This window comes from Manacus candei, unplaced genomic scaffold, assembly GCF_025592945.1.
Source record: "Manacus candei isolate 608988 ecotype Guabito, Panama unplaced genomic scaffold, ASM2559294v1 h1tg000073l, whole genome shotgun sequence".
Lineage (NCBI taxonomy): Eukaryota > Metazoa > Chordata > Aves > Passeriformes > Pipridae > Manacus > Manacus candei.
In genome coordinates, this window is record NW_026138121.1 from 4,387,224 (window position 1) to 4,409,813 (window position 22,590).

At 51.3% G+C, this 22,590-nt stretch overlaps 2 protein-coding genes and 1 long non-coding RNA gene across 4 annotated transcripts in view; all 3 read right to left on the bottom strand.

Moving 5' to 3' along the window:
• Positions 1–226: 226 nt before the first annotated feature.
• AMPD1 (adenosine monophosphate deaminase 1) lies at positions 227–14,206 on the bottom strand. The gene is made up of 16 exons (XM_051808559.1): positions 14,187–14,206; positions 10,037–10,048; positions 8,858–9,026; positions 8,248–8,413; positions 5,893–6,055; positions 5,456–5,675; positions 4,964–5,093; positions 4,509–4,703; positions 4,142–4,273; positions 3,898–4,061; positions 3,651–3,777; positions 3,068–3,231; positions 2,617–2,737; positions 1,736–1,909; positions 1,249–1,359; positions 227–464 (listed from the first exon to the last, which is right to left on the bottom strand). Exons 1-16 carry the CDS (start codon positions 14,194–14,196, stop codon positions 309–311), a joined length of 2,214 nt encoding a protein of 737 aa, XP_051664519.1. The 5' UTR covers positions 14,197–14,206; the 3' UTR covers positions 227–308.
• Positions 14,207–14,897: 691 nt separating this feature from the next.
• Positions 14,898–22,590, bottom strand: part of LOC127480496 (uncharacterized) — a 115,994-nt gene continuing 108,301 nt past the window's right edge. For both annotated transcript variants that reach the window (XR_007907921.1, XR_007907922.1), the window contains exon 2: positions 14,898–17,442. This is a non-coding gene — a long non-coding RNA (uncharacterized LOC127480496). The remainder of the gene's footprint in view (positions 17,443–22,590) is intronic.
• Positions 18,058–22,577, bottom strand: NRAS (NRAS proto-oncogene, GTPase). The gene is made up of 5 exons (XM_051808679.1): positions 22,411–22,577; positions 21,409–21,587; positions 20,312–20,471; positions 19,415–19,538; positions 18,058–18,599 (listed from the first exon to the last, which is right to left on the bottom strand). The coding sequence occupies exons 1-4, from the start codon at positions 22,519–22,521 to the stop codon at positions 19,419–19,421; spliced, it is 570 nt and encodes a 189-aa protein (XP_051664639.1). The 5' UTR covers positions 22,522–22,577; the 3' UTR covers positions 18,058–18,599; positions 19,415–19,418.

Here is a 22,590-nt window from a genome sequence, read left to right on the forward strand (position 1 = left end):
GCGGTAACCCCGCCCAATATCACAGAGACCTCTCCCCGTCCCGCTCCCGCAGGACGCGCCCAACGCGCACGGAGCCGCCGTCCATTGGCTGGAGTAGCTGTCACTCAGTGGAGACCTCGCTCTTACCCCGCCCCCACGATGACGAGCCGTCTCCCATTGGTTGACGCGGCCGTCACTCAACCATTGGCCCCGCCTTCCCCTTTCCCCTGAGGGTGATCGGAGCCGCTTCTCAGACCGGGTTTTACTGCGCGGCCGCCCCGGTGCCCTCAGAGTCCGGCACAGCCCGGCCTCGCGCTCCCACCCCCTGCTTATTCGTTCTTCATCCCCTCGGCGATGAGGTTGAGCTCGTAGCACCAGGTCTCGTAGCGATAGGCCACGCGGATCTGGGCCACGTTCGTCTTCCGGATGTCGTTGCCTTCGGGCCCCTCTTCCCGGTAGTTTTCGCCCAGGAATTTGACTTTCTCCTGCCAGGGGAATAGACAGGGGTGCCAAGCTCAGAATTCCGTGTTCGGAAAGGCTGGGGAGAAGCCCTGAGCCCACGGACGGCGCTGGTCCCAGGGATCACCGTGGGCAGGGACATTTTCCTAAGCAGTTATGTTCATTGATGTTTGATCTTTATGTACGTTCACGCCTAATCAGCAAGAAGGGAGATTTAATCCTGTGAAACAGCAGCCAACAAGCTCTGAAGTGATGTCCAGGTGTTAGAAAAATTACGTGTGGGTAGAATTGCCTTGTTAAGGTTTACGGCTGGACGTGCTTTGAGCATCCCAGACCTACGGGGGAGGTTAAAGACTGGAGAGAAGGATGTACCGGTGATAGTGGACACGGGGAATGCAGAATTCGTGGGCTACGAGGACATTCGGGAAAAACTCCAAGGTAAGGAAGAAACTAACAAAGCCAACTCAGCAATTGTGCTGAAATCAGCTCCAGTTGGGTAAAAGATAATTCTGGCAGGGGCAGATCACAACCAGTGACTCACAGACCATCAACCCTAAAGAAGAGGAAGACTGAGCATGGGACTATTTAGCATGAGAAGTGAGAGAATCATTAGCCTATAGAAGCTAATTAATAAGGTAACTATGTAACTTGTAACCAATGAACGCCAATTCCTTTGTTTGCTAAAATGTATAAAAAGTTTTGATATCTGGTGTGCTGGATTTGTGGAATCCCACCGAGCACCCAGGGTTGTGCAGCTCTGAAATAAATAATAATTAGTAACGAATCCCAGTTTTTGTGGACAGCACCCACCTCGTGGGACAGGCCACACTGCAGGACGCTGTTCCTGGCGATCTCACACATGTCACAGGTGCTGAGCTTGAAGACCTGGGCGGCGATGGCGTATTCCTCCATGAGGGGCTCCTGCAGCACAGGCGGAATTAGGGGCCAGCAGCTCTGCAGGGGCTCTCCCACAGCTCACAGAACCACTGAATCACTGGGCTTGGAAAAGATCTCCAAGATCAAGTCCAACCTTCAACCCCCATTGCCCACTAAATATCACAAAGTGGTTGTTTGAACACTTCCAGGGATGGTGACTCCACCCCTGCCAGCCCATTCCAATGTTTAACCACTCTTTCGGTGGAGAAGTTTTTCCTGATGTTCAACCTGAACCACCCCTGGTAGAGGGGCAGATGGCCCAGCATATGATGGACCTTTGGCAGGTGCCACTGGCTTCCCAAAAAATCGAGGCCCACACACTCCCAACCCCACAGTGCCATCCCCAGCGCTCACACGGTACCTTGGTGAAGTGGAACTGCATGGGGTCATCTGTAGAAAGGGACACCATGAGCCCTTTCTGGTGGAAGTCAAGCAATGGATTCTTGGCATACTCCAGGAAGAGGCTGTTGTTGCTGAGTGGGGACATGGCGATGGGGATTTGGGCGAGGAAGTACAGATACTGCAGCACTGGGCTCTGCAAAGGTGAGCAGAGGTACCGGGTTAGGGATAAAGTTACTGCACCTTGCACCTCTTTGGGGTCACTCCTCACATCAGGCCAGGCCCCAGGCAGGGAATACAGTGCAGAGAATCACAGAATTGTAGAATCAACCGGGTTGGAAAAGACCTCTGAGATCATCAAGCCCAACCCTTGATCCAACACCGCCGTGGTTCCCAGCCCATGGCACTGATGCCACATCCAGTCTCATCTTAAAAACCTCCAGGGATGGTGAATCCACCACCTCCCTGGGCAGCCCATTCCAATATCTGATCACTCTCTCTGTAAAAAATTTCTTCCTAATATCCAACCTAAACCTCCCCTGGCAGAGCTTAAGGCCGAGAGCTCACGTGTGCAAGAAAAGAGAGGGGCAAGCCAGCAATCAATCCTTCAGAGTCCACATGGAGCATGAGAGGACATGGAGCTCAAACCTGTCAGAATGCAGCTGGCTCAATGATAACAGATGTATCCTACAACAGGCCTGTGAGGCTGAACCCTCAAAATCCAACAGGTTTCTCAGCCAGATCCCCAAACATGCCTGGAGAGCCCCAGAGAAGCGACATCTGCCTGAAGCCAGGCTGTGTCAGCGTAAAGCAGAGGCACAACCAACTGCATGGAGGCAGCTGTGAACGTGTTCTGCTGCCCTGCCACGCCTGGGCTGCTCGTGACAGACTAACTCCACTTACCTTCTTGAGGTTGAGGCCATGGGAGATGTTATCTGCTGTCATGAAGGCTGCGAGCAGGTGTGTGATGGCCCCGGCCTCGCCGCAGTGCGGGCGGAACAGGAACGTGTTCATCCCACGCTGCCTGAGCGCAGGGAAGGAGGGCAGGCAGCAGGGTTAGGGGGCTGGACCTGACTTCAGGCCCAGCTCTGCCCCTACCCATGAATCCAGCCTGGCCCAGGAGCACATCACTCACTCTCTTTTCTCCTCTGCATAAGCAATAGATGCATCTCTGCGATCCCTAATTTTCACCCCAGTCCATCACGCTTCCTACTGAGAAGCTTCTGGATCGCTCTGGGATATGAAGCTCCAAACTACACTGGGGGCAGAGCAAGGTGGCCCCCATTTCTCCCACATCAATAACTCACGAGGCAGCCCCTTGTGCCACCTCATGGTGGCAGATCCCGGGCCTCACCTGCGCAGGTTGTTCAGCACCAGGATGTTGCTGTACATGTAGTAGACGTAGTAGGTGTAGGATGGGTTCTTCTCAGAAGTCCACTGCTCTGGCTTTGGGCTTTTGGTGCTGAACATGTGTCCACTGTGCTTGGATTCATCATCCACACTGTCGAAGCCAGTGATCTGCTCGGCAAGGTAACAAGAGAGGTGCATCTCAAGGCTCCCCACCTCACCATGCCCAGCTGGGCTGGCTCACCCTGCCCCCCTGCAGCTCACCAGAACCCACACCCCTGTCCTCCTCAAGAGCAGAGTCCAGCAAGGCTGCAGACCTCCATCCTCACAACCCCCCAAGCTGTCAGCAACCAGGAACAAAGCTCACACCTTCCCCAGGAGGTGAGGATTTCCCACAGCCCCACAGCAGCCAGCTCAGGGAGTCTGAGCCCTCCCTGCACTTCTGGCCACACACCCACTTCCAAGAATGTTGCAGAAGGGCCACAAGCCCACTGGTGATATCTTCCACATCAGCCAATACCCCATTTCTTGTGCACAAACAGGACTGTGAGTTCTCACCACACCTGACAACACCATCAGGTGACACTCACATGGCGTAGAAAGACACTCAGCTCTTTGTGGGCTTGAGGATTGACAGTTGCCTCAAACACAGGAACAAAGATATTTTCCAGCATTTTCCCAAAGCTGGGCAGGAAATTCTTAGACCTGAACACATCACTGTGGGCAGAGACAGGGATTAGCTGCTACCAGTGGGACCACACAGCCCACTGTCCCCACAACCCCCCAGGTATGAGGTGTCTGTAAGGCACAGTGGCCCCTCAGACCCACAGCACATACTAAATCCTGGGTACTTGGATCATCCACTTCATGTTGGGGGAATAGACCCGGTGGGTGTTGAACCACCTGGCCAGCTTGGCCCACTCCTCCTTTGACCGCCCGTAGATCGAGAGCCGAGGCTCCGTGTGCTGGTACTTGGCATCCTCCAGGTCGGAGCCAACCTCCTGCAAACCAGAGCAGACCGTGGCACAGGGACCCACAGCAGCACCAAAGCTTCACTTCTTCCCCTCCCCTCTCTCCTCACCTTGATGATGGTGGCAAAGTACTCGCCGTTGATGGCGTTCTCTGTCTTCAGGTAGAGATCCCTCAGCTCGCTGGCCCCCACGGGGTTGTACTTGTCGTTGAACTTGTCAAAGCGCTGGAATGTCTGTCGGCCCTGGAAGAGGCAGGATCAGGGTCAAATCCTGCACTCACACACTCAGTCCAGGTGTGGCAGTAAGCAGGGACTGATCCAAACCAGCCAAAACGGGAAAACCAGGAGCTGTGACACCCTGCCACGAATATTAACACACACAGTATGTCGTGGGTGCGCAGGGAAGGGAAAAACTGTGCCTATGGAGGAGATGAGAGTGCCTCAAGAGTGATTTTACACTAAATGTCCAACCACTTACAGCATGGACATCCAGGGAATCCACTGTCAGGTCGTAGGGGTGCAGATTGAGCTGCTCAAAGAGCTGTTTCAGGGTGAGCTGTTTGCCCTTGGCGTTGTAGACTACGCGGTCGGCATCCACGTGGTAGGATTTCTTGATGAAACGCAGCAGATGCTTCTGGTTCATGCAGGCTGCAGCATGGATGTGCGTGTCCACCTGGGAAGCAAGAGGGACAGATCTCCAGCTTCGAGTTGGGATGCTCAGGGAGGCCCACAAACCCCTCAGGGGAGCAAGTTGTGTGGGGAGCAGGGCTCAGTGGTGTGAACATGATGGGCCAAGAGCAGCCCAGCCAGCACATTCCCACTTGTGGGAACAATGCCAGTGGACCTGGGCTCTAAAATCCAGTTCCCAGGGAGGGGAAGGCACCAAGACATTTCCTCCTCAGGGTCACCAGAGCTGCAAGCCTTGCCCTTTACCTTCCGGCAGTTGTAGAAGTCCCGGTGCGGGTTGTTCTTCAGCTCCTTCGTCTCCTCCATCTCATTGAGCATTTCATGCACTTGGAACTTGGACAAGAGGAACCTGAGGCGCCGGTGAGTGTAGGTCTTACTAGTGAAAGCAAAGGGCAGAACAGTGACTGGGCTTCTCACCCCTCAGCACAGGGCTGCAGCTTTCACCCGAGGTGGAGCAGCTCATGCTGGCCAGCCCTGCTTCCCTCAGGTGCTTCTCCTGCCTCTATTACAGAGCTTCAAAGGAAGGCTGGGCAGGTGGGAGTGTATCTGCAGCCCTGTCTCCAGTCCCTGAATGCTGACTTTGCTTAAGACCCCAATCAAGAGGGCTCACAGGGGCCAAGTACAGCTGGGCAGCCAGGTATGTCATCAGCAGGTTTCTCCCTCCTCCCAGGAAGGGGAGGGGGCTGCCCTGACCTCCCTCTGCCCACTGAGACAGGACCTGTTGGGTTGTGCACTTACACAGGCCCCTTTGCAATCAGGACCAAGAGGAAGTTCATGTCATCCACAAAGTCCTCGAGGCTGGGGTAGGGCAGGTCCTTTGGCTCGTTCCTCTCAGCTGCTGCCTTGTCGGCATAGACATAAACTACCCCTTCCTTCATCTGGACGTGGTATCCCAGGTCCTCGGGGAGATTCCCAGTTTCAAAGGGATCCTGTCCATCCTTCACTGGCGGGTTGAACACTGGACCAAAAGGAGAATTCCACAATGCACAGGCTGCCAGCCAACAGCCCCCAAACCTGCCATGCTCCTCCAGCCTGGGCAGTGGGCAGGGACACCCCACCACTGGGACACCCAAGAGGAGACCTGGGCAAGCGACTCCCCCGTGGAGCACTTCCACAATCCTTCCCTGCCCCACGCTGAGGCCAGAGGGGAAGCCCTTCCAGGATCCTGGGTGTACCTGGGCCAGTGTCACTGGGCCTCCAGGCCTCGCCCTCGATGGCACGCAGGTACTGGGCCGGGGTCTTGGGGAACCTCTGCAGAGAGCGCTGCATGTTCTTCTCCCGGATGCACAGGGCACGGTACAAACCTCTGCAGACAACCTCAAAATCTTCCACTGTCACCTGCAAGGGGGTTGTTGCTGAAGGCAAACACACAACTGGAACTCAGATGTCCGAGAGAGACACCCTGGTGAACCCAGATGGAGAGAGAACAATTTTGGTGTGCTGGTTTAAAAGTAAACTGATGGGAGAAATGAACCCAGCTCAAGAGAGATTACAGGTCAGAGGTACAATTTACTAAAAAAGATTACAATAAATGCAATGATACGGAGAAAAACTGGTTTTAACTCGCAAAAACAGATGAATAACCCAGCACCCTGGGACAAGAACAGAACAGTGTTTGTCAGCCCTGTGCTGAGCACCACGTGGGCCCCCGGGGGCGAAGTAAAAGGAAAGGAAACCTCGATGATGGTCATAGTTCTGTTAAAGTTCTGGTCCTGCTCTGGATCCCAGAAGTGACACCAGAAGTCCCAAAACTCGTAGATAATATATGCTCAAGTTCAGGTGGGAATGCCCAGTACCTCCCCCAGGGTGGGGAGCTTCACGATGGGTGATTTAACTCTGTGAGCCATGGGATATTTTTTGAATCTTTGATGGTCTAGGTGGTTGCAGCTGCCCATTATGCCAGTCCAAGGTGGCCCATTAGCAGAGATGACCCCTCAGGCTGGGTGTGAAGGTGTTAATGCCTTTCCAGAGGGGAGTTAGCTGAGTCGTTTGTGTGGAAACAAAAGAACACTCCCCTGCCTGGCAGGGTTCTTTAACACCCAGCTTGTAGCCTGAGGTGTCAGTGTGCCCTGGGCAGCTGCTGCCTGCTGCAAACAATCCATCAGTCCATCAGAAATGACAGAGAGGGTGTAGAATACACCCACATAGTGATAAACTGGTCCCAGCCCCTGTAACTGGGACGTTTGGTCACAGCGAGATAAATATCACAGAATCATAGAATGGCCTGGGTTGGAAGGGACCTTAAAGATCATCCAGTTCCAACCCCCTGCCATGGGCAGGGACATCTTCCACTAGCCCAGGTTGTTCCAAGCCCTGTCCAACCTGGCCTTGGACACTTCCAGGGATGGGGCAGCCACAGCTTCTATGAGCAACCTGTGCCAGGGCCTCCCCACCCTCAGGGGGAGGAATTTCTTCCCAATATTCAATCTAAACCTACTCTCTTAGTTTGAAGTCATTCCCCCTTGTCCTGTCACTGCATGCTCTTGTGAAAGGTTCCTCTCGAGCTTTCTTGTCATACCATATCATAACCAAAATCATAATCATAATCATAATCATAATCATAATCATATGATAATCATATCATATCAATCATGCCCTCCCTCCCGCTGCTCTGCCTGGGCAGGGCAAGGAAGGGATGATAGGCAGAGTCCCAGATATGGCAAAGGGAAGCTCCTGGTGCCAGAATCAGTGAATTCCAATGCCTCTTACACTCCTCACTGTAATCTGTAGATGGCCCTGAAATGGTCAGGCTGGGGCAAAACACTAAAAGCTATTTTTGGAGCCCAGGCTGAAACTGAAGCAGGAGCAACATGAAACACCGACCAGTGACCAGGACAATTTTTGATTTACTGCTCTGACAAGTGTTTTGGGCAATCAGAAGTGGCTCAAAGGAGTGGAGCAGGGTGAGAAAACTACACTAGGACAGTCACAGCAGGGGGAACATGCCTAAACAAGGAGGGATTTTCAGATTCCCCAGTTGTTCTGCTGTGCAGCTCCAAGCTGAGCTTGGATCCACCAGCACGATCCCAGGGGCAACACAGTTGTAATAGGAGGCTGAGGAGAAGGAGAAGGAGGGATTAACATAGGAGGTGATAACAGTCCTGGTCAACTGGCTCTAGGTGACCCTGCCTGTGCAGGGGGCTTGGAATGCATGACCTCCCTCAGCCATTCTGGGATTCTGGGATATGCACAGATCCTGGACAGGCATAGCTTTGTGCAAGCAGAGAGGATGTGACAGAATGAGCACAGCCTGCTCAGCCACATCCTCCCTGGAGAATCCCATGGGAACCATGGAGCAGCCCACAGACTCCTGCCAAGGAATTCAGCTATGGATCCCCCAGGAATGCAGCAGGGCACCACCAGAGGCCTGTGAGGCACAGACTGTTCTGGGAGACACAGACTGATCTGGGAGGCACAGACTGTCCTGGGAGACACTGCAGCTGGAACAGGCTCCTGTGACACTGGGCACTGCTGAGGGACAGGCAGGGACCAGAGGTGGTGGGGAGGGGAACAGCCATGGAAGTACCTACCCCAGAGGCATAATCCCCACTGATCTGGACCCTCTGGAAGGTAGGCACAGTCTGGTACAGGGGGGAGGTGGAGATGACCTCATCCATGGCAGACAGGCTGCTGACAGACTTCTGAACCGAGGGCAGTGCCAACGCAACTGTCTTCAAGCGGAGATGGTGCTTCTTCCTGCCGGGGAGGAAAACCTCAGGCAAACAGCCCCATTCCAGGACAGGGGTACTTCCCACAGCTATGTTCTAACTGTGCTCAACACAAATCAGCTCCCTGGTGCCTTCTGAGCACCTGAAACAGCCGCTGCCAAGAGCAGAGGGCACAGATCACAAAGTAGCCACAGACTTGGGGAGTCTCATCTTTCCAGAGAACGGTCTCCAAGTCTCCCTCTCCACCAGCTCTGAGGCCATTGCTGTCCCTGACACCCAGGGAGCAGGGTGTCTTTCTGTCCAACAGTGGGAACACTTGGAGAGGAAACCCTGGATACCTGATAGATGCCTTAGGATTAGCAAGGATTAATCCCACAGGTGTGATAAGCTGTTCCCCTTCCCATGGGCTTTGATTTACATCCCCCCTGCTCCGTGTTCCTCTCCTCTCCCAGGATCCCTGGCTGTTGCTCACCGCTTCTCCGTGGTGCCACTTCTCTCCTGCAGCATCATGTGCACCTTCATTTCCTGCCAGGAGATGGGGGAGGTCTCCTCCACATCGAAGATTTCTCCCTTGACCTCCTCATCTTTCACCTCGGAGGCAAAGATCTTCTCGGCGAAGGAGCGCAAGGACTCGTCCATCTCTGCAGGGAGAGGGAGCAGAGCTCAGGCTCCCACAGGCAGCTGGTTCCCAGCCACTGGAACAGGCAGGTGTCCCTTGCAGGCAGCTCAGTGCTCAGCTGCTGTTTCCTCGTGGCCCCCACTCCCCCTAAAAGACTAGGGGTGACCTCCCAGATTTGCCACGAGGCTGGGACACACCTGGTGGGCTGGAGACATACCTTGATACCCCCAGCACAGCAGGAAAGGCACCAAGAGTGGTGCAAAAAGGCCCAGGAAGAAGCAAATCCTTGGGAAGGGCAATGATGGGAGCATGCACTGGCAGGGAGAGGGGAAGATTGGCAGAGCCCTTACAGCTTTAGGAAGTCTAAGCCCCACTTGCTCCACAAGGCATCCAGTCAGGAGGAAGACAGAGGTATGGATGGAGGGGGGGCAGAGCCAGCAGCCCAAGCACTCAGCTCCCACCATCCCAGTGCAGCTGGAGAGCCCCAGCCACAGCTGGACCCCCCTCACCCACCACGTGCATCGTGCTGCCAAGGTCACCACTGACACAGGGTTGGCTGGGGCTTTATGAAGGAGGAGAAGGATGGTTAAAAGCCCTTCCACTGCCAACAAAACACCATCAAAACTGTCCCAGAAGCACAAGTTTGCATGGCAGCACAGGAGCAGGCACGGAGCAGGCTTTGCCAGCAGCTGGCAGCTCAGCACAAAGCTCAGCGAGCATCGATGCTGAAGGATGGACCTCACCATCAACATGTCACACAGGACATGGTCAGCACGTGAGGGCCAAAGCAGAACAGCCAGAGGGTTCTCACCAGGGTGCAGGATAACATTTAAAAATTGCAGTTTCCTATACTAAAGGGCCAAAAAGCTGGGACCATTCCGTGTAACACCGAGGGGCACAGCTGGCACTGCCAGGAAATAGCATTTCTGCAGCTGCTGAAAGATCACCATGATCATGCAACAGCTGTTGGGTTCCACTGATCATGTCCAGGCAGTAACACAGCAGAGCATACACAAACCCAGCAATACTCACGTTTGTCTTCTGCTGTTTAAGATAAAACAGAGACAAAATGAAAGCTGTTGTGATCAGCCCTTCAAAATCTGAGCCTTTTTGCCTTGTCTTCTCATCAGTCATTAAAAAGGGATTAGCAAAGTACAAGTTTAGCCAAAGCCTTCCACTGACAAAAGAGTTATAGAAACACAGAATGGATTGGGTTGAAAGGGACCTTAAAGATCATCTTGTTCCACCCCCTGCCATGGGCAGGGACACCTTCCACTAGCCCAGGTTGCTCCAAGCCCTGTCCAACCTGGCTTTGGACACTTCAAGGGATGGGGCAGCCACAGCTTCTCTGGGCAACCTATGCCAGGGTCTCACCACCCTCACAGGGAACAATTTCTTCTGTATATCTAATCCAAACCCACCCTCCTTCAGCTTAAAGCCATTCCCCCTTGTCCTGTCACCCCATGCCCTTGTGAAAAGCCCCTCCAGCTTCCTTGTAGCCCCTTTAGGTAGTGGAAAAAAAGACAAAAAACAAACCCCAGAGCAGCAGCTGCCACTTTGAGCAACACAAAGATGTGAGTTTGGCATTGCCTGTTCCCAACAGAGCCTCGTTGGTGCCTCGGTGTGTAACCAAACCCCCCTGCAGGTCCCATCCAACCCGAGGCTCTGGCAGAGCTTCTGCCTGCCACAGTCTGTTTTCCCTGCAGCTGTCCAAGATGAAACATTTGCCAGAGCCCAGATCACCTCAGTCAACACTACAAGAGACTAACAGGCACCCAGCCATGTGGGCAGACTGGGCTGTCCTGGGAGGTCTCTCCCTGTGTCCAGGTGCAGGGATGCAGCAGGACCAGCAGGAGGGCAGGACAGCCTTCTCCTACTGGACAAGCAGGCAGATATTTTAGTGACTTGGAGCACCAGGCTTGGCTATTTTTTGCCCTTGACTCGCCCTCCTTTGTGGAGATCAGGATGGATGGGCATTGCAGAGTTCCATCCCCCTGTGTCACATCTCCATTTATTCCCTAACAGGAGCAGACAGCTGAGGCACTGCACTTCCACAGATCCTCACTCCTGGTCATACAGGGTGGCAGCAACATTTTGAGGGTGCAACTCCTGCCCTTTCCATCTGACCCAGCAGTTGAGGCTGCAGCTCTAACATCACTCACTTCCCAAATCCCAGTCAGGGGAACACACACCCCTGACATTCTAATTCCAAGTATTCATTTGCAAATGAAGCATCCCAGAAATGCCTCCATTGACCTTTCATCCCTTTACTGGATGAAAACTACACTCAGGAAGGTTTACAGCCTCCCACCGGTGGTGCAGGGCCAGGTTTTAACCCAGGCTCACACAGGAGGACACTGTCTGTCACACCACAGCCCTGCAATTCCAAACTCGCTCTTATCAGAGCAGCTTGGGGCTGATATCACTCAGGGCTCTGCAGCCACCTGTCACATGTCCCTCTGCACTGCTCTGCAGAGCCTGGCTGGCCCTATTCCTGCTGCCCAGCTTGTGCTCCCCATGCCCTCAGGAATGCAGCTCCCCACATCTTCTGAGCTTTGCCAAGCTCAGAGTTGGTGCTTTGCCAAGCACCAGAGACTCCTGAAATCCCTCTGACCCACATCCACAGGGATCCAGTGCTGTCATTACAGGACACATCACACTGCAGGAGAGACAATATTTTTCTTCAGTCCAAGCAGAGCAAGATTTAAACTACTTCTTTAAACTATTTAAAATATCCCGAAAAATGTCTCCAAGCAGGAAGAAAAACGCCCAAAGGCCCCAGTGAGGTCCCGTGGACCATCCAAATCTCCCAGGCTGTGGGCTGAGAGCCTGCCCAGTGGCTCCTTGGCTCCCTGCTTTCAGACCTACCTGGAATTCTCCCCCGGGACATCGTTGCAGCAGAGTCTGCAGAGCCTCAGTAACACCCCACTGTCCCCGAGCACAAGGGGCCGAGTGAGAGCCCAACACTAATTTTACAGCTTTCCCTTCCCTGTAATCAGACTCTCCCACTCTAAAAGGAGAGTAAAGATCAACTGGGGACCTATTTAAAGTGCAGCCACAACACTTCCACTGAAACAGGTGAACCAAGGCTCAAATGTAATGATTTTTCTTCTCTAAGTCAGGCTTCATTCTTACATTTCATGGAGATTCACCTGTTGCCTGGTCAGATTTCTGCTTCCCAGGCAGCTGCACCTCTGTAAAGTGGACTGTGGAAGTCAGTTTTTTAAGAGAGACTAAACCTGACACCTTCTGTGCTGAACCAAAGGTTTAAAGGAAATTCCCAAGGCAGAGCCTCGGTGTTTCCATCAGAACAGGGGCTGTGGGTGGATCCAAACTGTTTGCTCTCACCTGGCAGAGCAGACATCAGGCTGGGAAGTACCTCTTGCCTTGATTTAAGCAGATTGTTCCCAGCATATTGGCATTGAGGGCTGTACCCTCCTTTAGGGTGCCCTCAAACCTACTTCAGGTCTCACCTGAAGCTGAGAAACAGCTCCTGTCTGAAGAAAAAGGCCAGAATTTGTCATGCCCTGCATGTTGCCAGAGTAACTCTGAGCTTCTGCCCCAGATTCTGGTGGGAAGTGGTGAACCAGAACGGGTCAGAAGGGTAAAATAGTTCTGATGCGAAACAGAATCTTTTCCTGTTTGTTTATACTTCAGTTCTTGATGGTGTTGAAAAACTGCCCTGGAATAGGACAAATCAAGCAAAGCATCTGGGCTGCAGCAGCACAGCCTGGCTCTGATTTAATAAAGGGAGGCTTCGGTCACAGCCTTGAAGGGAACAGAAAAACCACCTGGAAAAGCCAACATTGTCTGGAATTCTATGTGCAGGTAAGGGCTTCCTGTGCCACACTTTGCAGGAACAGCTATGGAAAGGCCTTGTCCCAGGAGAAGGCTGGGAAAAGTGACAATTACATGCATAAAATACAGAGCTAGAAAAGACAAGCCAAGGGTTTTGTTTGCAGGTGCACGGGAATCTTGTGGCACAACTGGGCAGTGAAGCTGGGTGAGCTGAGACCTGGCACAGCATCTCCAGCTGAGACAATTCCCAAAGCATCCAGAAACTCTCTGGAAGAGATGTGCCCATTCTCTGATGGGCACAACTTCGAAATATGCTGGGTGACAATCAAGAAATTCTCCAGATCTCAGGGGATTGTATCCCCACTTCCCAGTTATTCCCCAAGAATATGAACTGATTTCCCTCCCTGCAACCTGCAGAGGTGCAGCAACAGGGCAAAGCTGGAGTGCTGTTACACCTTGGCCTCCTCTCATGCTGATGCAGTTTTCAGTTCCTGAATTCTTCTTGTTCTTACCCATCTCTGAGCTTGAGAGTCCCCAACACATTATTGTTTAACCATTTCATTCACGGTCCATAAAAACTGGCTCCTGCTTGTTTTGCTCTCCCACAAGGACTATGCCTGTCCCTAACCTTCCTGGATGCATCAGGATCTTGGGATTCACATCTGACACCAAAAATGACCTTTAGGGTACAAGGGTCATCTTCCTCTTGATGCCTCAGCTTTTTTAATCACAGGGTCAATTTGAGTGGGATCATGGTGGAAATCTGAGTAAAGCCTGGGCATGCTGTGCTAAAATTAGACCCATGGCCTCTGCAAACTCAGGGGCTGGCACAAACAACCCATCTTCCCACTCTTTTTCAGCTGGAAAACGAGTGATTCACACCCAGGGGCTTCAGAGTGGCTCTAACCCCCTCACACTTCTGGCTCTTAGCTGCCTTCACTCCACCAAGGTCTAAGTCAAAGGAAGATGGCTGGACATGCCAGAAATTTGGCATTTTAGGGTGTTCTTCTAGGAGGATCTTCCTCTAGCTCACCTGGCAGAGCATCCATAGCACAGGGGCAGCTGTCCAAATAGAAGCCATGAGGCAGGTTTTGCTATAAAATGGTTTAAACTGCTGAAGAAGAGGAGTATGAACAGAGAGGGGGTAACGTGGATCTCACCAGGGCCCTTCTGGCTGTGCTGGGCCTTTGATCAACTCACCCAGCACTGAGAAAACCTTCAGCAAGTTCTTCCCTCCCCTGCACGGATTCCTCCAGGGCTGGTGGAATCAAAATCAGCCCTTCAGGTGGGAAACAGTTTGTAGGATCAGGCTGCTCCAGAGAACACCCACATTGCAAGAAAACTTTCCCAATAAGCCAAGAAACCCCTGGATTTGAGCACCCACCTGTACTCATGTTCTGAATCCTTTAGGGACAGGCAGTGACTGTTGAAGCTACACAGTGCCAGGAGTGTGTGGCCCTGGCACTGGGGGGCTGTTCCTTAATTCCTGGCACAAAAAACCAGGCTGGACTCCGGGTTCCAAAGTCCTGACACAGTGTCTGAGGAGAAACAGTCTGAAAGCACATTTACTGATGTGTGGACTGACACAATCTGCCTTGCTGCAGGAGGAAAACCAAGGGGGAAGTATTTTAGGAGACTGAATTAAGCAAGTTAAAAGCCTAACAGAGAGAGCACGAGTTGGACACAGCAGTGACTCCATGGCTGATTTCACTCTTGAAATATCAAGTGAAAAAAAAAAAAGGTTCCCTCCCCCTTTTTTTGACATAGCAAGGACAAAGTCAGCAAAAATATTATGAGGAACCCCACTGCAAACAGAGACTCGACAAGATGCACAGATTGCTGAAGTCATTAAAAACTGGACTCTGGACCAAGCCTGTGGCAGGTCTCAAGGCCACTCTCACTGCTAATTGATGCTCCAGGGCACATCTGGCATCCAGCTGCCCATGCCCCATGACAGAAGTGACAACTGGAGTAAATCTCATCCCCCAGGGAAAGCAGAGCACTGCTGATAAACTTCCCATAATCCACTTGTGGCTCCTGTGCCCAGATCACAAAAGAAACAAGCAAAGAATTCGAAGTTTATTCTTTAAAAAAGTTATTTAAGAAGCAAAATAATTTACTTCAATTCAAACCAAAAGAGATGCATTACTGAAAGCAAATAATTAAACAAAGTAACAACAAATTAGCCCTTGGGTTAAAAGTCCAGATCCCAACAGTTCCCAACGATCCTGGAGGTTAATCACAGGCAGACACTCAAGGTTTGGGGTGTAAAGGAGAACATACAGGTCAGAATGTGATTCATCTTCCACTGCTCTCCTTCCCCCACAGGCCTGAGGTTGCTTGAAATCCAATTCTAAGTCACTGAGCTGTGCTAAAAATTATAACACCTTGAACATCCTGGTTAATACCCAAAGTCCTACCAAGGACAAGAACTAAATCTGAGCAGTTGTTTGAACAAGACCACGGAGTGGGGACACAAAGAGGAACTACCACAGAGTTACACTGGTTCCTGTTCTCAGCCACAGCAACAGAAACGTTTATTACAGTTATTGGCACTTGTAATTTTTGAACAAGAGCTTTACCCTTTTTTAATATTTTACCTCTAAGTTGTTTTTCTTCCCAGTCAGGACAGTAAAATCAGCTTGGCACTAAGATGGTGTTGTGCTGTTAGTTGTAAATAACATTTAGAGTAAATCTACCAAACCACCTTTTCCAGGGACTGTCTTGTGCAAAACCTCCTGTGCTTATCTTCTAAATAATCTCCCCAAAAGTTCCTGGGGGTTTTGTCCTTCCACAGTTCTCAGCTGCCACCAAACCCAGGGTTCTCTACAAAAAGCTGGAAATGAAGAACAACCATTTACTTCACACTCCTGACTAGTGCAACACCCTGATTTTGTAGTATCTGTTGGATTTGGAACTAAACCACCTGTGTAGGTCAGCTCTGCAGTATCCTAAAACCTGATACAGCCCCTTGTGAAGGTTCCAAAGGTGACATAAATGCAGACCTATCCTTACCAGGGCTTCTTCCCTTTTATAGAGCCCAGGAGAAAGGGAACAGCAAAGAGAAAGCAGGTGCATTTGCCAGTCAGTTCCCACACATTTCTGAGAATTCCCTGCCTTTGGAGTTACAGCTGAATGTACCAGAACAGGCTGTGCAATGTGGAGCATTGTCATGATGAACCTCCATCCAAAAGGAATCATCTTCCATACCTGACCAAACACACCTCAAACATCAAAGGCTCCCTGCCAAAGGTTTCCCGTGGCCACAGGCAGCCCTGCTCTGAACAATCCTGCTTCCTACACTTCCCAAACAATCAAAACCCAGACAGGACCTGGATGATGGGATCTCACCCTTCAAACTTCTTGCAAACTCCTCATTGCTCTTTCCCAAGTGCTGCCTCCACGTGACCAGATGTGTATCCCAAAATCACTGTTTTCCAGGGGTAATTTTATTAGCTGGACAACAGTGTGTCACATGTCCCTTTGGAAGCAGACAGTCAGCTCCTGCCACACGGAATGCTTTCACAAAAAACCTTTCTTGACAAAACTTTCTTGGCCCTGAGAGCCTGCACTGGTGGCAGTTCTGCCACGTTTAACCTGCAGCATGAGACCAGTCATGGAATGGTTTGGGGTGGAAAGGACCTTAAAGCTCATCCAGTTCCACCCCCTGCCACGGGCAGGGACACCTTCCACTAGCCCAGGTTATTCCAACCTGGCTTTGAACACTTCCAGGGATGGGGCAGCCACAGCTTCTCTGGGAAACACCTTCAAACAAACTCAACTCGAGCCACAGCCAATGGTATCCACAATTCTCCCACCACTGTGTGCACGTTGCTGGAAAATAATGTTTTCTGTAAAAATATCGTGGGTTTAATTCTTATCAGTGTCACATCAGTCAGAGGGAAAATAAATTGCAAAAAGTACTCATAAGGATTATCAGAGATAAAGAAAACGTGACGCAGACTGATCCTCTTCATTCCAAGAAGAGAATTAAGAATGTAAGCAGTGAAGGAAGCAACATTAAGAGGAAAAAATTCTTCTCTCTCTGTTTACTGATTTCTAATTTCCCCTTGAAACTGAGAACTCCAAATGAAGATGTTTGACTGACACCAACACACTGAAATGAAGCCTCTCACAATTTCCCTGCTCCCCTGGGCCGGCACTGAGCGAACGCTCCCTCTGTTGGCTGAAGGCTCCTTCCTCCTCCATCAGAGGGACTGGGAATTCAGCTGTGCTGGGGGATACACTGCCTGACCCCACGGAATCCAGCACCAGCAGCACAAGAAGTAGGGAAGGACAGAGCATTGCAAGGAACACGGGCAGGGCTGGCAGCAGTGACCGCCCTCGCACACCCGGTTACGGGGAAGAACTCACAGAGCTCACACAGCTCTGCCCTTGTGCTGGGGGCTGTGAGTTAGAGCAGGCCCAGAATTCCCATCAGTCTGTCCCACACCTTCTGTGAAGTCATCACTGAACTCATTTCCTTCCTCATTTTGCAAGGATGCTGCAATCAGAAGCTGGCTCAGATCGCTGTGGCAGCTCACTGCCTTCTCCCCTCCACCACAGAATCCCAGGATGGTTTGGGTGGGAAGGGACCTTAAAGATCATCTCATTCCATGCCCTGCCATGGGCAGGGACACCTTCCACCAGACCAGGTTGCTCCAAGCCCTGTCCAACCTGGCCTTGGACACTCCCAGGGATGGAGCAACCAGTCTGTGACAGTCAACCCAAAACCCCCTGATAAGGAAACTCTCCAACTACATTTCACAGTCTAGAGACATTTTGAAGAGACTCTTTACAGTCTGGTGGTAAGAAAATAATTCAAAATAAAACAATTTGCAAGTTACACAGAGAGCTGAGGAACAGCTGTCCAAATTAACCTCCAGTTACCAGATTAACTAGTGAGAAGCTGCCCAGAAGTGTTGGCAGTTCATGTTAAAAACAAGCAGCAGAATGATTTGGTCCAGCTTGGAAGAGATCTGAATGCTGCAGGAAAACAAGACAGAGTATAAACTGTTCCACCCACAAAGAAAGTAAAACACAGGTGCAGTGTGTCCCCTGCCTTGTTCAGGAGTCTCACAAGTGCCTGCTGGACCTTCCAGCCTACAAATTCCTGCTGCAGTGTCCTGTCAGGCACAGATCACCCACACCACACTTGCCTGCTTAAGACAATGAGCTCCCAAGAAATTCCAGTCCTTGGGGTTTTCCTCAACCCAAGGGACAACTTCTAATCTTCTTAGCAACCAGGCACTTAATTAGGAAAGGTTTTCCTCTTTATTACAGAAATCAGGGATCAGGCAGGTGGCACTCCTGGCACAATGGAGATGTTGTACTTTGCTGCCCAGAGAGCAGACACCTGTCTGACAGGGGACAGGGGCACTCCTGGTGACACAACCACGGGTGACATCACTCTGTGCCACTCCTCTGACAGCACTGCACGGAATCCAACAGACAGGGGACACACAGCACTTCTAGAGGTAAAGTGTCATCTTTTTCACAGCATTTAGTCTCTATAGTTCACTTTTGTGACTGGTTTTCTTCTTGGACAAACCCAGGTAACACAGTGAGAAAAGAATCCCAGTACATCCAGAGATGCTGCTGCTCTGGGAGCTGAGCAGGGAGGTAGATGCCACGGATGTTCTCTTCAGATGGAGCACGGAAAAGGACCTTGTGCTAATTAACTGGTGCCCAGAGTCTGCCACTGGCACCAAAACACTGCAGGGCATCAGCATGAGATGCAGCACAGGAGCATGGAGACTCGTCCAGCAGCTGCACCTGAACCACATTTTCCTGGCATCTGGAACAGAAAGGCACCTCCAATTAGCACCTAATTAGCTGCTGGGCAACTCTGGGATGGATTGCAGTGCCACAGTGTAGCAGTGCAAGCCCTGAACTGGTCTGTCTGTGTTCACAGTGATGAGCAACATCTTTTAGGGAACTGCTGAAAGGAATTTCACTCAGCTGGGAGCTCAAATTGTGTTACTTGCACCATTTTATTTGGTTAATCCTGGAACTGAGCACATTCCAGAGGAACTCAGCTCAAGGTGAGCTGAGTCAATCAATCAATCAATCAGGTGAGTCAATCAATCAATCAGGTGAGTCAATCAATCAATGAGGTGAGTCAATCAATCAGCAGCACACGGGGACTGCACAACTGTGCCCATTCCTTTCCAGTTCAGGTGTTTCTTGTGTGCACACAGAAACCACACACCCTCCAGAGTCCAAATGGTTTCCCAAAGGAAGGAGACACTGCCAGGGATGACACAGAAAATCACACCATCGAAATCAGTGGAAATCCCAGAATCATGGAATGGTTTGGGTTGGAAGGGGCCTTAAAGATCATCTTGTTCCATCCACCCACACAACAGCCAAAATGCTGTGGATGAAATTCCCTTTTCTTAAGCTTTATCATCAACTTAGAGGGGAACTTATTTTTTTTTTTTTTCCTGAGCAGTAATTAATTGTGGGATCCAAATCTCTGGGAATCAACAGGCTGTACAGAAGGGGAAAAAAAAACCCCACCTATGGCAACCAGCGTTTCTAAGCCACGTTTATCAACTGCTGGAAGGCAAAAAGACAAGAAGCCAGTGGAAAAGTGAAGTGCCAGCTCACCTTTTCACATCACAACACAGGACAATCCCATGCAGCCCTGGTTCCCATCCTCACTGCTGTTGAGCTTCTTCATCCGGTACTGCCGGATCTCCCTCACCAGTGTGTAAAAAGCATCTTCCACGCCCTGAAGGCAAAGGGAAGGTCAAGCATTTTCTTTCCTGCAGCTTCTGAAATCACTGATCTTTCCATCCCAGGAGCCCACAATGCATTTGAAAGACACACTTCTCCAGGAAGAGCAGCACCCAGCTCATCCCAGGGCTCGTGAGTGGATAAAACTTCCATGTCCCAAACTCTCCCCTCACACCCCTCACTCTCCCTGGGGCAACAGCCCTTAAAAGAAACACAGAAAACTGAAACTATAAGGAGGTTCCATGCAGGAAACAAGCTACTTCTTGCCTAATCACCTCCATTCTAGAATTCCTGGAATTTAATTCCTTAGAATTTTCTGGCTACTGCTTAATAATTGCACCTTTTCTGGTTCATCCCTCCTGCTGCAGACTGGGCAGAGCCACGTGTTCAAGGCAGCTCTGGAGAAGCCCATTAGTCCAGTCTGGGGGAATTCTGTCTGTAAACATAATCTTATAATTGGCTTTCATTAAGAAGCCAAGAAAACTGAACAGGTCTGGGTTGATGAACTGCAGCGAGAGCAGGTGAAGTTCTGCTCTTCTTCTTCTTCCAGCCACAACACACTGAACAGGGAGTCAGGACAAGTCTGAAGTGATTCCTGTCCTGGCCCTGCCCAGTGATAAACACAAAACTCTGTCAAGCTGAGAAATGAAAGCTAAAAACTGTAAAAAACACGCTTCTCCTGTAGGTAAGGCCCAAGCACAGGGGGAAATGTCAGAGCAGCCAGTGTTTCACAGCAGGGAGGAGTCAGGTCCCAGGGGAGCACCTCACCTGTCTCGTTTTTGCAGAGGTCTCTATGAAGGGGATTCCGTAGCTTTTTGCTAATTCTTGAGCCTGTTTTGTGTCTACTGTTCTCGTGGGCAGGTCACACTTGTTCCCAACAAGCACCATGGGCACGTCATCCGAGTCTTTCACTCTCTTGATCTGTTCTCTTTAGGAAAGACAAATTTAAAAGATAAGTTAGGAACTATTTTCTAAATATAAAAACTGGTTTAGTTCGGTGTTCAAACCACCCTGTGCTGCAAAAATATACATTAAAGCTGGGCAGGACCTCAGGGGTTCAACCTACAGCAGGATGGCCAATAACCACGTACACTTCATTTTCTAGTCCATGTGTAACTCTGTTTTTCTCACCCATTTTCTTAGAGATGATGTTCTGTACCCTCTGAATATCATCTGATTCACTGAATCACAGAATTGCTGAGGTTGGAAGGGACCTCTGGAGATCATCCAGTCCAACCCCCCTGCCAAGGCAGGGTCACCTGGAGCAGGAACTGTCCAGGTGGGTCTGGAATGTCTCCAGACAGGGATCTCCACGCCCTCCCTGGGCAGCTGCTCCAGTGCTCTGCCACCCTCAGTGTAAAGAAGTCCTTCCTCATGTTGAGGTGGAACTTCTTGTGTTTTAGTTTATGGCCATTGCTCCTTGTCCCGTCACTGGGCACCACTGGAAAAAGTCTGGCACCATCCTCTGACACCCTGTGGAGACATTTGTATTGATTGATGGTATGATTAATGCTTAACACAACAACCCCCAAAACTGTGCCATTCTAATTGACTAAAGATGGTGGTGAGGCCCTGGCCCAGGTTGCCCAGAGAAGCTGTGGATGCCCCATCCCTGGAAGTGTCCAAGGTCAGGTTGGACAGGGCTTGGAGCAACCTGGGCTGGTGGAAGGTGTCCCTGCCCATGAGCTTTAACATCCCAACCTGCCTGTGATTCCATGTATCGGCACAAAACACTTGAAAAACTTCCTGACAGAAGGTGAAGGTTTAATATTTGTCTGTTAATTAGTCTTCACTGAGTCACTTCCCCGCTTCACTTCAACCAACGGACCCGGTGCCTTTCCCAGTGTTCCCTCCCCAGCCCATACCTGTAAAGGTTGATATCAGCGAAGGATTTGCTGTTGTTGATGGCAAAGACACAGAGGAATCCCTCCCCAGTCCTCATGTACTGGTCCCTCATGGCACTGTACTCCTCCTGCCCCGCCGTGTCCAGGATGTCCAGCAGACACGTCTCGCCGTCGATCACCACCTGCTTACGGTACGAGTCCTGCAGGACAAACACGGCACTCCCCATCAGAAACACGGCACTGCTGCTTCCCACCCCGGGCATCACGAGTGAAAAACAAAAATGTTAATGAAAAGATGGGTAGGAGGGAGAGAGGAGCTTTTCCAGCTCCTCCAGGGGAGGTTGTGGCTGCCCCATCCCTGGAAGTGTCCAAGGCCAGGTTGGACGGGGCTTGGAGCACCCTGGGATAGTGGAAGCTGTCCCTGCCCATGGCAGGGGGTGGAAAAAACCAAGCTTTAAGGTCCCTTCCAACCCAAACCATCCTGGGATTCTGGGATTCTTGCCTCTCTCTAATAAAAAACTACCAGTATCTGAAACTATCCCATTTTAAACGTTACTCAAACCATCCCATTTTAAATGTTACTCAAACCATCCCATTTTAATTGTTACTCAAACCATCCCATCTTAATTGTTACTCAAACCATCCCATTTTAAATGTTACTCTAAGCCCCCCCCTCAACCTTTGTTACAAAACAGCCAAGTCCTGTTGTTTTAAAGAAATTCCTCAATTAATAAGCCAGGGGGGAAAAAAGGGTATTACAAACACCATCACCGTGCCAGGGATCTCCGCCCTACACAGACCAGCGGTGGCTTTTTTTTGGTTGCCTTTGGCTGCTTTAGGAAGCCCGAGGCAGAACGGGGGAGGGATCGCCCCCAGGACCCCGGGCTGGCTTGGGCCGGGCCGAAGGGACCCCACGGCCCGCCGGGGCACGGGCAGGGCCCTCGGGAAGAGTTTTCCCAGCGTTTCTCACCCCCCGCTCCGCTCCCGCAGCGGGTCCCGCACCCCGGCCCGGCCCCGCCGCACCTCGATGGTGGGGTCGTACTCGTCCACGAAGTGGTTCTGGATGAGCTGGATGGTCAGCGCGCTCTTGCCGACGCCGCCCGCGCCCACCACGACCAGCTTGTACTCGGTCATGGCCCCGCGGCCCCGGCCCGGCCCCGCCGCGATCGCCCCGCGCCGCTTCCGCCTCCCGCCCGCGCGTCA